Genomic DNA, 15,547 nt, shown 5'->3' on the forward strand with positions numbered 1-15,547 from the left:
GCCGCACTCATGGAGATTTTTAGCCTTCCGTCTGTTGTCAAAACACCCGACTATCGGAGCCTGCCTTCAATAATGCGACGTAGAATCTTCAAACGTCAAGCCCGCTGGCAGCGACCACGTCTCTACTCAGACATTGTCTCCCATTCAATTATTAACGCTTTTCAGATAATAACGTCTCGAAAGCCCATGCCTCCCCAATAATGTGGCGTGCTTCCCCACTGCCTCCCAATCATGAAAAGCCTGGCGCCGTCCCTGATCCTGAGGCCGGAGGGACATACTTTCATTTGTTTTCACTTAAATACATTTTAAGGTCTTAAAAAGGCATTACATAGAGGGGAGAATCTTACACAATTAGGTTTGCAAAATTAATTTTAAAAAAAAAGTTCGCACACAGAGGATTTCCAGATAATTTATGTATGCACGCCCCCTTCTAGCCATCGGAGCGGTTTGTACTTAAGTTACCGATTATGTGGGTGTTATGGCCACGTTGGTTGATATGACAATTTGTTTACGGCTAAATTAGATGATGTTTGTTACTCCAAAATGAATTGGCGACCTCCGCTTCTTCAATAAAAAATTAATTGAATCGAAAAAAGAAATTTCGCGATAACATGGTTCTTTTTAGTCCCGTATAGTTTGTTGAATTAGTCAAATGAACATCAAAAGAAGCTTGAGACGCAGGATGTTTCGTGTGATTTCTGTGTCTCCTTATTGATTTCGACATCCATTGGTATTTGAGTAAAATGTTTCAATTACGTACCTTACAGTCCCGAGAGCTGCCCCACTCCCGAAAGATAGCCCACCTTTATTTTTGGTATGATTTGCTATATTTTTGATCACCGAAATATAGCCCACTTCTAGTAATAGTTAAGAAACTCCTAGTAATAGTTAGTAGTAGGGATCAATGATGGCCTCGGCGTAAACGCGGCTAGTTTGCTATGACGCGATAAAGCGAACGTTGCTGACTGGGAAATCATCCCTGCTTCGTTACCCCTCGCCACCATAACAGGCTTGTAAGGGGCACGACCTAAATATAGGAATTTTAATATTTTTTAAAACTTTTCTCGATTGTACATTGAATGCCCTATCCCAGTCCATAGTTTCAGTCGATTTGCTCTTGATGTGAGGTGGGATATCTCTCGGGATTTTATTATGGTATGTAGTATGATACAGCGTGCCTCCCCCCCCCCCCCCTAAAAAATTAGAAAAAAAATTACATTTAAAATAATGACTTTTTTTTTTTTTTTTTACAAACAATAAACGACGCATTGCCGAACCTTGCCCTCCGCCCAAAATGTAGCGCTAGCGGTCCGGACCAGATGGCAAAGCCAGAACTAACCGTTATGTTATGTTATGGCTCCGTGTTTTCGGATAACTCCGCAAAACGCCCGCCGGCAAAAGTTTGGTCAATTCGGATTTATTCGATTAACTCCGAATGTTTACGTGCCGATGCCCCCCCGCCCCCCCTCCCCCCCCCCCCCCCCCCCCCAAAAAAAAAAAAAATATATATATACTATATATATATATATATATTTTACAATTTGATTAACACGGAGTCAATGGTCCTGGGAAAATGGCACAATAATTATTTTTCGAATCTCAGTCCATTGTCAAAAGGGGTCTTGCCGCTTGTATCGTCGAGGTTGATTCAGGGAAGCAGGTCATTGTACATTCGGGTCACGACAAATGCCACTCTTTTTGTTTCCAGTTTGAGCCATGCGATTTGTGATTTAGAGAAAGGAGAAGGTATGTTTTTGAAACAGTGAAAGCTATGGACCATAAAGATTGTATCAAATAGAGAAAGGGGACAGTTGAAACTATCTATTATATCCTTAACCACTCCACCTCGCGCGGCCGCGGGCTAGATTGATGGAATAGGATGGGATGACTACGAGCTTCGTAGCCACTGCCCCCGGGAGCTCATTGATTTTAAGGTATTGACGTTTATCGAAGCAAAACTTGTGTGCGACTTTTGTCGTGGGACAAATTAATATTACCAATGGCAATGGCACGAACGTCAAATTCAACTGAAGAAATTTTAATCTATACAAGCGCGTTTTATTTTTTATCTGGCATACGTTTACATCCGGTTATTATTTACATGTTTATGTTCAATAGAAAACACTGCGAAATTAAACTCCGAATTTCGGAGAATTGGGAATCAAACAAATATAAACTCGGAATCTTCGGCAAAAAATAAACTCCGAAAAACACCCTCCGAATTTGACGAAAAATAAATTCCGAAAACATGGAGCCCTAGTTATAAGTGATTTTATTAAATAAGAAAGTAGGGCCAATTCTTGCTTGGTAACTGGTGCCACTCAGTTACATGTATTCGGTCACCATTTTCCCACTGAAAATTTCAGAAAATTTTCTATAACTTTTTTCTAAGGTAAACTACACTCCGCGACGCCTTTTCCATAAGGGCGCAGCCATCTTGAATTTCGTCACTTCTGGTATGCGGTAAAACATCGTTTTGATCTCTCCACGCCGCTGGAAGGTGTCTACGAAAAATATGATTGTCACACATCCTTGTTTTGCCTCACCTCTAGTTTCTCGAATATTCCAGGTTGAAATGTTATATTATTTTTTTTTGTCCCGCATACCAGATACAGAACCGACGTGACTGACAACGACATGAAACAAAAATGTGCAATGCAAGCGAAGTGCAACGCAAGGCGAAAAAAAAAGGGCGAGCAATAGTTGCACTAGGAAGGCGATACGAGGCGGTAGGGCAATGGAGGGCGAGGGCAGAAAGGGAGAGCACTAATAATAATAATAATTGTTTTATTAGTACACAATCATTCCCATACATTGATTACTGCCTCACGAAAGCATTTGCGTGCTTGTGTGTGAGAACAGGCCTAGCTGGCGTTGCCTTCACCTGTACTGCACGCAACTCTTTGGCATTTCGTTCGACCTGCCTCGCTAGCGCTGCATTTTGGCGAAAATGAGCGTTCGGCATCCGTAATTTAATTTTTCGCTTTCTCTTTTTTTTTTTTTTGGGGGGGGGGATTTTTTATTTTAATGGATAACAATAAAGTGATGTTTTGTCTCAAACGCCTTTTTTGCGCATTGGTTGGCTGGTCCTTCTGTTTCATCGCCAATCCGATGGCATTAGTAAGCTGCGACGTTGCATAAACTTTATAATAATATTAAACAGAAGCTTATCCACATAGTGAGAAATAGAACAAGAAAAAAAAAGAAACGGAAGCGCAATTTTTTTTTACAAATCGCAGCTTGCGAAAATTGTTTCACACTGTCTTCGGAAGAAGAAGAAGGTAAGGGCAGGAGGAGAAAACAGAGAGGTTAACCAAGGCGGCCTGCCTCGGTTGGCTACTCTGAGTTGGGAAAGGGGATGAGGGATAAAGGAAGGAGGAAAGAAGAAGTAGAGGAAATATAGGTAACATGCTAGCACTCACGTTAACAATGTGCAGAACCAATAATGAAGAGAATGCCGCAGTTTCCAATATGACACTAGAATGAGCTTCTTCAAGGTGTTCCGCAAAAGGCCTTCCGGATACCCCGCGTTGACAAGCCTAAGATTGTGAATATTAAAAAAGTAGTTTCGAAAAAGTGTGGGCATGACTTTGAAAAAGACGACGAAAAGAAGGTTTTTACGATACCGTGTTTAACTGATTTAGAATGATTGCTAGAGAAAAGAGAGGCAAGGGCTGATTGTCCTCTGCTGGAAGGACCAGCATGCATGAAAGGTGGAGGCGAAGCTCTAAATGCTGTAGGCCCTCATGTGAAGGATCCTCTTTGGTAAAACTGAGTCCAGACGAGTTAGGCGTGAAAGCGTCCATGATTTCCTCGGGCGATTCAGATTTGGGTGAATGACAAGGTAATCATCAACAAATCTGAAGACCTTTTTTCGTGCGCCGTACTACCTTCGCTGTGAAACGTACGCGCGTCGTAGGCAGCAAGTTGCCGGCGATCGTTGCCCACCTTGCTGGGTCTTCGGAAACGTTTCTGACGTGCACCGTTGCATTATGGGACATTCCTATAATGACGTCACACATGACCTCACGTGGGACGTCAAGCGGGTCACGAATGACGTCAAGTGTGTGACGTCACCCTCATGACATCACGGCGCCTAAATTTAGTGGAAAAAATTCCCCGCTAAATTTAGCAGAAAATTTTCCCCGCTAATTTTGGCTGAAAACATTTCCTACTAAATTTAGCGGAAAAGTTTCCCAACAGCGGAAAATAATTTAACTGAAAAAATTCCCCGCTAAATTTAGCGGAAAACTTTCCCCGCTAAATTTAGCGAAAATTTTCCGCCAAATGGGAGGGGAGCAGAGGAGGAGGAGGGGCATACCCTCCCCTCCGTACCTCCTCAAGAGCTGCGCTCTAATTCGGTATTACAGAGAATTGTAAGCGTCTACATTTTTTCTATAATTCTCATCACGAATCCTCCTTGTAGGAGCGCAAAGACTCTTTGCGTACGCACGCAATTTCTGAAAAATAGCGTACGTTAAAATAGCGCACGCAAAGCGCAAAGGGTGGTTGGCGTTCTGCGCATGCGCAGTGGCGACGACGCTATTCTTTGCGTACGCAAATCTTTAGCGTGCGCTATTCGAAAACTGCCAAAAATGAACTCAGCGTAACGATAGATCGCAAAGGAAGCCGGGAAGGTGTCACGTGTCCTTCCGGTTGGGCGGAACGACGTGGGGAGCGCAGGACAAGCTACAAACTGTGGATTGGCTCGTGTAGCTCGTAGCGTCCATCGCCAGTACATTAGGGAGTTTTCGTAGATCGTTTTCGCCGTCCCGCAAGGCCTTCCCCAACCCGCTACGATAGCGGGAACTCCACAGTCAAGGCTATCGGCGCGCAGGCGCAGTTGCAACTTTTTCGTTGCGGAACGCTTAGCGGAGGGGGCAACGCGGTCTACGAACACTCCCTATTGTAAGGGGAAACGGAGCATAGTGGGGTGTTACGGGGAGGGGGAGGGTGTAGAAACTGTTGCCGGAGAAGTGATTTACGCAACTGTCCGGTGCTCCCTGTAGAAACCAAAGGCTTGGAATGTGTTCGACTTCAGTGTTGTTGTTGTTGTTGTTTTTTTTTTTTGGAACGTGGTAAAATGCTGCACGTGAGTAATTCCATACGTCTAAATTGGAGTAATTTAGGGATTTTCGACGATGTCCAGCCATTTTCTCACTGAAATCGTACATTTATATTTACCAATTAAAAAGTTAATGACCAAAAGCAATGAAATACCTGATTATCGCGAACGTTCTTATTCCATGGATAGGCAACCTTATTTTTTTATGTTTAGAATTATTCGCCTTCGCTGTGACATATATGAGAGTTTTGTTTCTCACTGTCAAAACATGATCTGTTGCATTTCTTGCAATGCAGTGCGTTGATAGATTTATTTTATCCCTCGAATCCTTTAGGGTTTCAGGATACACGACAAACGACGGTGCTCGAAAACTCAACGTCCGACCGATGACCATCTTAGGAAATCGGATGCTATATGCGGAGATTCAATCGAGGCAGAGGTCATGAGATCAGTGGCTCACACTTAGAAATTGGTCGAGCTGAGTTAACACGGTGGCTGTCTGCATTTATTTCCAATGACGAACTGTGTACCACTATTTAGGCTATGTGCTGCTTGTGGACGCAACAAAATAAAGATTATTATAAACGAGCATTGTTGTGACTAACAAACCATACTGCAAATTTTCTAGTGTATTCTGAGTAACGTCTCATTGATGTGCTTTTTAACAAAAAAATGATATTTTAGACACCGGTTTATGCCGTTGCTCGTAAAATATCCACAGAATATTTCGAAGATAATAATAATAATATTAATAATGATAATGATAACAATGCCTTTATTTATTTTTTCATCACATGATGAAGGGTAGGCCGGGGAAAAGAGTTCTGAAAACAGCTTAACGGGCCTTCCCCCCTTCTCCTACAGTGGCAGAAACATAACAGCTCAAACAAACAAACAAAAGCAAAATAAATGCCTGTTACAAGAAAGCCCTGGCACGACAGATTGTCACAAAAACCGTTACACTCTGCGGTTATTTTACATAGTAATTTCGAAACTGATTCATGGAGAGCGAGTCCAGTTGAAAGTCAGGACTAATAAAGCTGTTAAGTAAATGTGGTAAAGTATATTTTAACGTTTGCAGGCCATAGTTCTATCAGGTACCGTCCTCCAATATTCAGCGTGCCGTGTAGGATAGGTTACAACGTTTCTAGTTAACATCGCGAGAGTCGTCAGGAATTGTGAGTTTCGTTTTAGAGCGCAGCTCTTAGGGGCCCGTTTCCGGCTTGAGCGTCGTCGGCGTCGCCGTCGGCGTAACCGCGAGGTCACATGACCCCCCGAGGTCACGTGACCCCCGGAAGTCACGTGACTTCTGGGGTCACGTGGCCTAAGGGGGTCACGTGACCCACCCAGGTCACGTGACACCCCTAGGTCACGTGACCCCCCGAGGTCACCCCTTCAGGTCACGTGACCCCCAAAGTCACGTGACCCCCTTGAGGTCACGTGACCTCAAGGAGTCACCTATCCCTCAGTATACGCTTCCATCTTCCTCCTCAAGAGCTGCGCTCTAACCGGCGTTACAGGGAATTGTAAACGGCTTTCATTTTTTTTATCTCTTTTAAAACCAGCCGTCAACCTGTAACTGTACAAGTTATGTACGGTTATGACAGCGTATTTTTTGAACAAACCAGCAGTATGAAAGTCATGTGGGGCGTTGCAGATAATTCTAACCATTTTATTTTTAGGCAGGAATATCTCTTCTAAGTTTCCAGCTGAGGTCGTGCCCCAGATAAGGTGGCAATAGCTGAGATAAGAGTAAAAAAGAGAGGTGTAAATAATCAGTTTGGCGGAAGTTGGTAAGATAGAGCGGTTGTGGTTTGCTAATCCGAAACGCAAGATAATTTAGATATTACATATTGTACATGGTTATCCCATGACAAATGCTCTCAGAAAAGATGACTCGTGTCTTAAAGCTGCCAACGATTTCAATGGGCGTTGTGTTTAAGGTGAGGATATTAGTGCATGATACAGCCTTATTTTTCGGACGAAAAAGAATGGCTTTCGGTATGTTTGTGTTTATTTGCAATGAATTTGCCTGTGCCCAAGACTCTAGTTTTGATAACGTTATATTTGCATGGGTTATCAGTAAACCTGGCTCGTCAGCGGAAAAAAATATGCTAGTGTCGTCCGTATAAATGACTAGTTTAACCGTTTGATCTATGTTCACTATATCATTTACATGTATATTAAATAGAAAGGGACCCAGTATGCTTCCTTGAGGGACACCTGTTTTTTCATACTTTTCTTAGAGGAAAAAGCTGAAAGGTAAGCTGTGATTTGAGCGACCATCTTCCTATATTTTGCTTGTAGAAACAACTTTACCAAAAAAATACTAAAAATAATTGTGAAGTATATTTTCAACTTATAACCTTAGACAAGCTAGATGCCTTCCGTCAGTGCATTTCGAATGCCGATTGGAGTGCGGTAGAATGAAACCGCGAAAGGTTTCAATTTATATTTATGAGGGGAAGTGTATTTCTTACAGATATGTGCTTCGAAAGATCCTGTGAGGTTGTGAGCGAAGTATGAGGTCGAGCTTGAAGGTGAGTCTGATTGAGTTATCACAAGTATGCAATAGTGACAGGGGCGGATTTAAGGGGTGAGGGGACAGGGGGGGGGGGGGGCAACTGCTCTTCCCCCCCCCCTTTTTTTTTAAGCTCTCAGGAACACATACTTCAGCCTTTTATGAGTTCTTTTGTGAAATGTCCAATATTAATTATTTACCGTTTCACAAGGGCGGGTTTGTGGGCCCCAGAGTCCAGACACACAAGCCCGCCCTTGAATAGTGAAAACGATCACACTTCCGCATAAAACTGCATTTGTAACCAATCTGAAGAAACGCAAATAACCCACAACAAAGTCTAAAGAACTATCAGAACTCTAGGTTAAAAGTGAGGTGGGAGGAGCTATCATTATTTTTCTGCGCCAAAAACACCAACAAGAACACGCTGTGTCCTGTTCACTCCTGCCCTCCTCTTGCCCGTGTTTTCTTTTCGGCGAACAACAATAATGAACTCCCAAGTCACTTAATTTGAACGGTCATGGTCGATGCTAAAATTACCTTCGATTGTTATGTGGCAAGTAGGGGTTTGTTCCTTTGAGCCATTTAAAGTTTCTATTGTACCCGAAAGTGATCGGGTTTATGTTTTGATTTGATTGGGTCATGAAAAGGATAGTTATTATTCTGCGGCTCCATATTCAACCAAGCACGTCAAACAGACCGACGCGCTGTTTTTTTACAAACAAGTCCGCGTTCGCCAGATAAGAGCAGTGCGTGTGCGCAGACACCAGATTCGCGTCAAGCCTTTGCGCATGCGCCGTGCCGACAGCAGCGCCACCGCAGCGGTGTGACTTCAGAGCCTGCTGGAGGCACGGTCCATTATCTAGTTTGAGTATAAGTTTGGGCCTTGCTGGTATACAGACATAATAAAAGTAAAAACGGCGCGAAGACCATGATAAAATAAAAGGTAATCATTGGGACACATACAACGCTGTGTCCTGTCGGTTACCTTTTAATTTGTCATCGTCTTCGCCCCGTTCTTATTTTTGTTAGTTCAGAAGACGCGGAAAAGAAAACGAACACAAAACACGGTCACCACGTCGTTTGTTGTTTGGTTTCCTTCTGCCTTCTTTGCATTATGAAATAAAACCCAGTTTCGTCTTTTATACCTATGCGATCTTTCACGTACCGTACATCGAATCGTCGCAAAGCCTCAAGCAGATGGGGGAGTTACCATATATTTCCGAAATGGTCTATTTATTCGGCCCACCAGATAGCTTCTTCAGGGGGTGCACCGACCAACAAGGTAAGGGCGGTGGAGGTTTCCCTAGCCGCGGCGTGAACACCTTCCGGTCCTGGGATGAAAGAAGCACCTGACTCTCTTCAGGTAGGCCTTCTCGCAGTTTCCTCCATTACGTCCGATGCGGTTGGCGATCTGGTCTTGCCGGCTGTCCCGTCCGCCGCCCTGGGAGCGCTCTCGGCAGTTGCTGACCACCGTGGCCACTCTCCAGGCGATTTGCCTTCTTCTGCGGCTCCTGCCGCCGCAGCGCATAGCATTCCTGTTCGCCACGCAGTGGAAGTACCTGGAAGAGCGAAGGTGATGTTCCTCGGGAAGGTCTTCACCACGGTCGTTCGGTTACCCGGTCTGAAATATTTTCCTCACGCCATGGTAAAGTTTTCCCTGGGAGTCAACCAATGAGATCGATCGGAGAGTCTTTTTATAAACGGACGTGGGTTCGAAGAAGCCGCCGTTGAGAAAGCATACGCTGGGTGTGTCTATTTTTGAATCTTGCGGACCCGTCGAAAAGATGGACAATTGGAAACACGTTTACTTGAGACCTAAAGACCATATTTGCATCTGCTTAAAGGCCGACGACCAGACTCGATATTCTGCGAGGCAGAAGATCCTTTTCACCTTGAGAGAGGGGGAAACATGCAACGATAGACAGTGCAGAAGTGGGGAGAGGAGGAAGCGAGGGAGAAGTGGAAAGCACGAACTGGGTCGTCGGTCTTTAAAAAAAATTATCAACGTTTCCCGATCTTTTTTCTTTTTTTTTTTGTCTTTTTGTCACGACGAAGACTTTTGTGGTGGAAACTTGAAATTTCCAGACCAGGGGCTCTATATTCATTGACAATTTAAAAAAAACACAGGGCGTGACGAATCCCTCCCGAGTATACTGTTATCGCTCTTCGGCCAATAAGATTGCGGTATCAGGTGATACAAGCGCCGAAGAAAGGTTCAGAATGCAAAAAGCGTGAAATATAATAAACCACGCCCGCATGTGTTTGTCAAGCTGTCAAGGACTATGCGCCGAGAAAGTGAGGGAGAAAAGGAGACGAGAGGGGACGTCAGGAAACCGAGCTGTGGTTGGAATGATCTGTGGGTAGACCTAAAGCTAGCTGCCTTTATCTCCACTGCACTGCACTCGCCGAACGCGTTCGAATGCGAGAGCCTAACGCCAGACGCCGGCTTTCCGCGTTCTCAAGCGCTCGACGATTGCAGTGGATTCAAGGGCAGCTAGCTTAAGGTCTCAGGGCGCCGTTTTCTTGCTCAGTGGGTTGCGCTTGGGCGCTGCTACAAAACGCACGACTCCGACAAATCGTGAAAATTGAAGCGGGCGCGCCCGTTTTGTAGTGTCCTGTTTGGACACCCCTTTAGCAAGGCTTTGCAATCAGATTATGACGCGTCCAAGCGCATCCCAACCGAACAAGATGGCGGCGCCCTGATGAAACTGTGCAGTACAGCCAAAGCCACAGGAGAGAGAGCGTCCCAACCTGTTCAAGAGAAGGGAAAGGAGGAAGAAGAGAGATAGGCTGGGAATCCCAGCCTTTCTCTCCTCTTCCTTCTTTACCTTCTCTTGAAAATGTTGGGACACACTCTCTACCTTGTGGCATTGGCTGTAATGCACGGTTTGAGTTAGAGTGCCTTCATGTTCGCTTGACATAAAGGCACCCTAGTTTTAGTCTCTCGTTTCCTATTTTTCCCCAGTTTCTCGGCGTTGTAGATAAGAAATTTAGTCAGTGAAGTACAGTGTACACCACTGTGAAAGGAGACGGTAGTATGACGGGATCAGCTGCGTGCTTAGGCTCTTTCATCAAACCTTCTAATGGGCGGAACGTGAAAGAAAATTCGAGAGCCTAATATTTTGACGAGTCTTACAGGCAAAAGCATGTTCTTTTTGGCCGTCTGGCGCAACTTTGTACTTCTACGAATTGTCTTTCAACGAACTTCCCGTACCCATTGACGAATGGCCCGTACTCCAAAATGGACGCCCATGCGCCATACCGCTCAAGGATACTGACCTTTTCGGTTACATTTTTAAAAACGAATTCGGTGTACTTTTGTTTGTATTTTTTATTTTTTTTTTTGTTTTGTTTGTTTCAACGGAAAACACCAAACCCTAACTATAGTTTGACGACAGTGCAGAAAACTCTCGTTCACTTACTTGTCACAATTTCGGCAATTGGCGCGGTTCATGCGCCTGTATTGAGCGAGCATTGCTCGTTGGACGCAGATCCCGACCCCAGTGCCCAACGTACGTCCGCCTTCCCTCAAGCAGTCGACAAACTTAGACCAGCTAGTACCGCCACTTTGACATTGGACGGTAGCGAAGTAGGCCAGTGCTACTGCCACTAACAGCAGTATTCGGCCAGGGATCGCTGAAATAAATGTGGAGTGAAATGTCAAGATCGCACAATATAGTTATCAGACTCTTTTTAATATACATAACACAAAACACAGTCTGTCGACACTTTCTGAGGCGTGTTTCTTTCTTGTCACAATTATCATACCCAAAAGTGTATGAAAACATACGTACTTTGCACCAGGTTTTAAAAATAGTTTGGTGCATTTTAGGTAGACGAAACCAAAGAAATAAGTTTGTTCATTGTTTGGAGCAAGTCAGGCTATTTTTTTGTATTTTGTCCAATTAAATAAATAATTAAGATTAATTAATTAACTTTTGAAGTATTTAATTTAGAGCAAAAGTTCCAAGGACAAAGCTGTAGAGCGTCCTCAGAAACATCCAATTCAGTGGCTTTTACCGAGAAACCTTAACATCTATGGGCTTTAAAAAAAGCTTGCGACTTATGAAATAAACAAAAAAAGTGTGACTTTGCGCATGTGCACCTTGCATTGTAGTGGAAAAACGAACCGTGCTAGAGGTTTATTGATAAAAATTTGATGTTTCTGAGAACGCTCTACAACTTTGTCGGTGGAAATTTTGCTCTAAATTGGATATTTCAAAAGTTCAATTATTAATCTTACTTAATTAGTTCATTTGGCAAACAAATAGCCCCAGTTGCTCCAAACGATGAACAAACATATTCGTTTGGTTTCGTCTTCATAAGAGGCACCCAAATATTTTTAAACCTTGACTCAAATTACGTGGAACACCTTGTAGATCTCTATGAAGCTAACATCCATACGTCAGACTTTCTTGACGCTTGTCCGCAGACAAATCTCTCATTACGTCCTCGGACGACACCGTGCTTTTTGTATGAGAGCAATGTGACTTCGGCTTATCTAAAAAAAAAAAAAAAAAAAAAAAAACTAATAATTACTAGAGGCGTTTTTTTTGTTTTTTTTTTTGTTAAGGAGGTGACGTAAAGCGATAAGAACTGCCACGTTCAACAGAGCCGGAAAAATTCACTAAAAAGAACTAGGATAAAAGTTAAGGTCTGGACAGCTTACCCATGCTTCTGCCTGGAATCCTTGAACTAAACAGAAAACATCCAGGACCAACTTATATGCGCGGTAAAGAAAAGTGAGGAAATGTTGAATCGACGGACGTGCGTTACATTCCTATTGTGTCGAGATATTTTTGTTGTGTAAGTTGTCTTAATCACGATGACATCTCTATGACCAATTCATTTTATAAAGGCCACAAATACACTTTGGTACTGTTGACATACCTATAGTTTTGTTATTAAAGGTTATTGTTTTCTCTTTGCCCACGTTTTTAACTTGTGTCTTGCACAAGGTAATTTAACCGAACTATAGAAATTCTCGGTAATCCTATTTCTAAAGCTGGTGACTCCACTTTAGTCAATAACTACCGTCCTGTCTCATTACTATGCAGCTTTGCAAAAGTTTTTGAGGAAGTTGTATTTGGGCGTATCTAGTTTTAACTGAAGACGAAACTATTTCAACATGGTTGCTTGAAAGGAAGGTCCGTCGAATCAAATTTATGCTCATCGGTGACTTGTTCTGGCACCAATAGTTTCAAAGTGAAGACGAGAAGACGCGATTTATTTCGATCTTCCTATAGGCTTTGATTGAGTTAATCACGAATTATTATAACATAAGCTTGTTCTGCATGGCTTCAGTCAGCACCTATGTGCGCGTGGTTTAATAGTTATCTTAGTAATCGTTATAACTCCGTTCATGTTTTTTAGTAGCTGCTCTGATGAGTTCATTGCAAGTTCCGGTGTGTCGGAAGGTTCAATCTAGGGATAGATTTTGTTCCGTTTGTTCATAAACCATAATTGGTATTGTATTAATGATGCAAGAAGGATTTTGTCTGCTGATAGTGTAAAGTTTTTCCTAAGTTTCCATCTTCAAGCCGATATAGATTTTATTTTTAAATGGTGCTGGGGGAAAACTGTTTGTCACTTAAACCCAGAAGACGTCTGTCGTGCCTTCTGCACCATTCTACACGACTGAGGGAGGGTATCGCAGAAGGGAAAGCAGAATAAGTGTTTGGAGGCTTTCCTTTGCTTTCCCTTCTCTAGAATGGTGCAGAAGACGCGACAGGCGCCGGTTTGCGCGGTGTCGTAGTAGCAGTTGGTTCCTGCTCTGCAATCACCCTTCTGCGCGCTGCCATGTTTGTTTACTGAGGTTTTGGACGGCGCGTTCTGAGCATGCGCAGTACTCTCCTGCGGTGTATCAGACGCCGCGCGCGCATTCGTACCCAATGACTCGGCATTTGTCGCCTGGGTGATGAGAGCAGAAAAAGTGGATACAAAGTGTTTCTCTGTGTGTATACCTGCAACATCCTTTTTTTTTCTTTCTTTTTTAAAAACCACTGCAAAGAGAAAAAAAAAAGATTAAACAGCGTAGTTGGGACACGCGTGTCAAAAAAATAATTTTACGCGATTTTTATTTTATTTTATTCGAGCAATATTGACGGCGCAAGACGCGATTTAGTCGGTAGTCATTTCCTTTCCACTCGCTTTCTCTCGCGGCATTTCGGGCGCGAGGAGGAGGGTTGGATCAGCTTGGCAATCACGTTGAGGTGGAGAGAGTGTCTGACCATCTCGCTGAGGTGGTAAGAGTGTGTGACCATTCCGTGACGTCACGACCTTGCGCGCAGAATTTATTATAAATTTCGCTCCGCCAATATTGCTCTAATTTATTTTTTCACGTGAAATTAATTTTTTGACACGAGTGTCCCAACCAAACTGTTTTTAAAAAAGCTTGTTTTTCTTTTCAGGGGTTTTTAAGGAGCTTGCGCTAGTGTTTTTTTTAGCCCTGAGGCTAAACTGGGAGTTATGGGGGTCTCTAGAAAAGAAGCGAAACTGGTTAATTACAACCCAGGAAGGCTTCGAAAGAGCCGGTGTTATGTATTTTGTTACATCCGGGCATTTCACCAAATTTGGGGGGGGGGGGGGGGGGGGTGAAAGTGGGAGAGGGTCCGACCTTTCTCGACGTTTGAGCAGCCCTAGGTTGGTACAGGACGTTGGCTGTACCGAACAACTCCAGCTGCTGCCGCTATGAAGTGGTTTGCGTTTTTAGAACATGTGGATACTCTGCAGGTTCAGTCTGTTGTGCTGTGTCCATGTTAATTATCGGCTAGCGTATCTTCGTTCGGTGTTTTCGTAAACCTCTTTCCTCCCTCCGCTAAGCTATCCGCAACGAATATATCGCTACTGCGCCTGCGCGCCGCTAGCCTTCACTGAAAAAAATCCGGATCTTGTAGCGGATTGTGGAAAGCGTTGCGGGACGGCAGAAACGACACAACTCACCGATTACGTCAACGGACAGTATTACCCTCAACTGCCCTGAATTGTGCAGTTCTGAATTCGAAAAATTCTTGCTTGGCGTTTGTAAAATGCCGTGAAAACTTTTTTTTTTTTTTTTTTTTTTACTTTGGTGTTAGAAACATTAAAATTTAGAACGTGGTTTCTTACGTGTTCACAGACAAATGTGATAGAACTTTATTGGTCAAAGAAGCGCCGTTACATCGAAATGAGCTGCTTTACTTTTGTTTTTAACAACTTGTACACAAACCACGCTGCCGTCGCACCCGTGTCACTTTCCGAGTACCACCTACGCGTAAACATAACAAGAAGTTATTTCGGTTACAAATAGACCACGACACACACCTGCGATAATATAAACCCTCACGCTAACAAGCAATAAATTATGGGCGGATTCGTTAAAAAAATATACAAACAAACAAATCAGTCGTTATTGTTTAAACAGCAGGAGTTTAGTCTGTTAGAACATGGCGACATTGTTACCCACTGTAGATAAGCAATAGACCTTTTCCGAGAAGCGTTCTGCACACGCGCGAGCGCCCGATGCCAAGCGGCGGAAGTCGGAACGAAAAATCGAGGAAATTCGGAAGGAGGCTGTATATCAGCGAGTAGAGCACGTAACGGCAACATATATATAATTGTGTTACACAAAAAAAAAAAAAACGTCGAAGGAAAGGAAAACACGACGTTTGGGTGGACGCCACGGATGCCCCTCTTTAAAGGGATACTTCAACGAAATTTGAAATATTCCCGTCGTGTTCAAAAATAGGTTTAATATGATCCACAATATCCGTAAATGACAATCGCACGTTTGTATTTTGATCCTGGTGGCTGTATTTTTTGTTATAAACGGCCCACTCTGGCAAGCGCTCGGAGAAGGCCAGCTTAGAGCACGTGACATCCAACGCAATCGTGACGTAGGTGTTCTCAAGACGAGCAAAGCTACGGCGAGGCTGACGTCGAGAGGATGGCCTAGTCGTTCCAGCCACCGAAGCGGCTGCTTT

At 43.6% G+C, this 15,547-nt stretch overlaps 1 protein-coding gene across 1 annotated transcript; it reads right to left on the bottom strand.

Annotated features, from left to right (window-relative positions):
• Positions 1–8,800: 8,800 nt before the first annotated feature.
• Positions 8,801–11,247, bottom strand: LOC8024875 (serum amyloid A protein; the record flags this gene model as incomplete). The annotated part of the gene is made up of 2 exons (XM_002407273.3): positions 8,801–9,145; positions 11,009–11,247. Coding segments are annotated over 2 exons (495 nt in total), but the record flags the coding sequence as incomplete, so codon positions are not given.
• Positions 11,248–15,547: the final 4,300 nt, after the last annotated feature.

This window comes from Ixodes scapularis, unplaced genomic scaffold, assembly GCF_016920785.2.
Source record: "Ixodes scapularis isolate PalLabHiFi unplaced genomic scaffold, ASM1692078v2 PGA_scaffold2__306_contigs__length_199485367, whole genome shotgun sequence".
NCBI lineage: Eukaryota > Metazoa > Arthropoda > Arachnida > Ixodida > Ixodidae > Ixodes > Ixodes scapularis.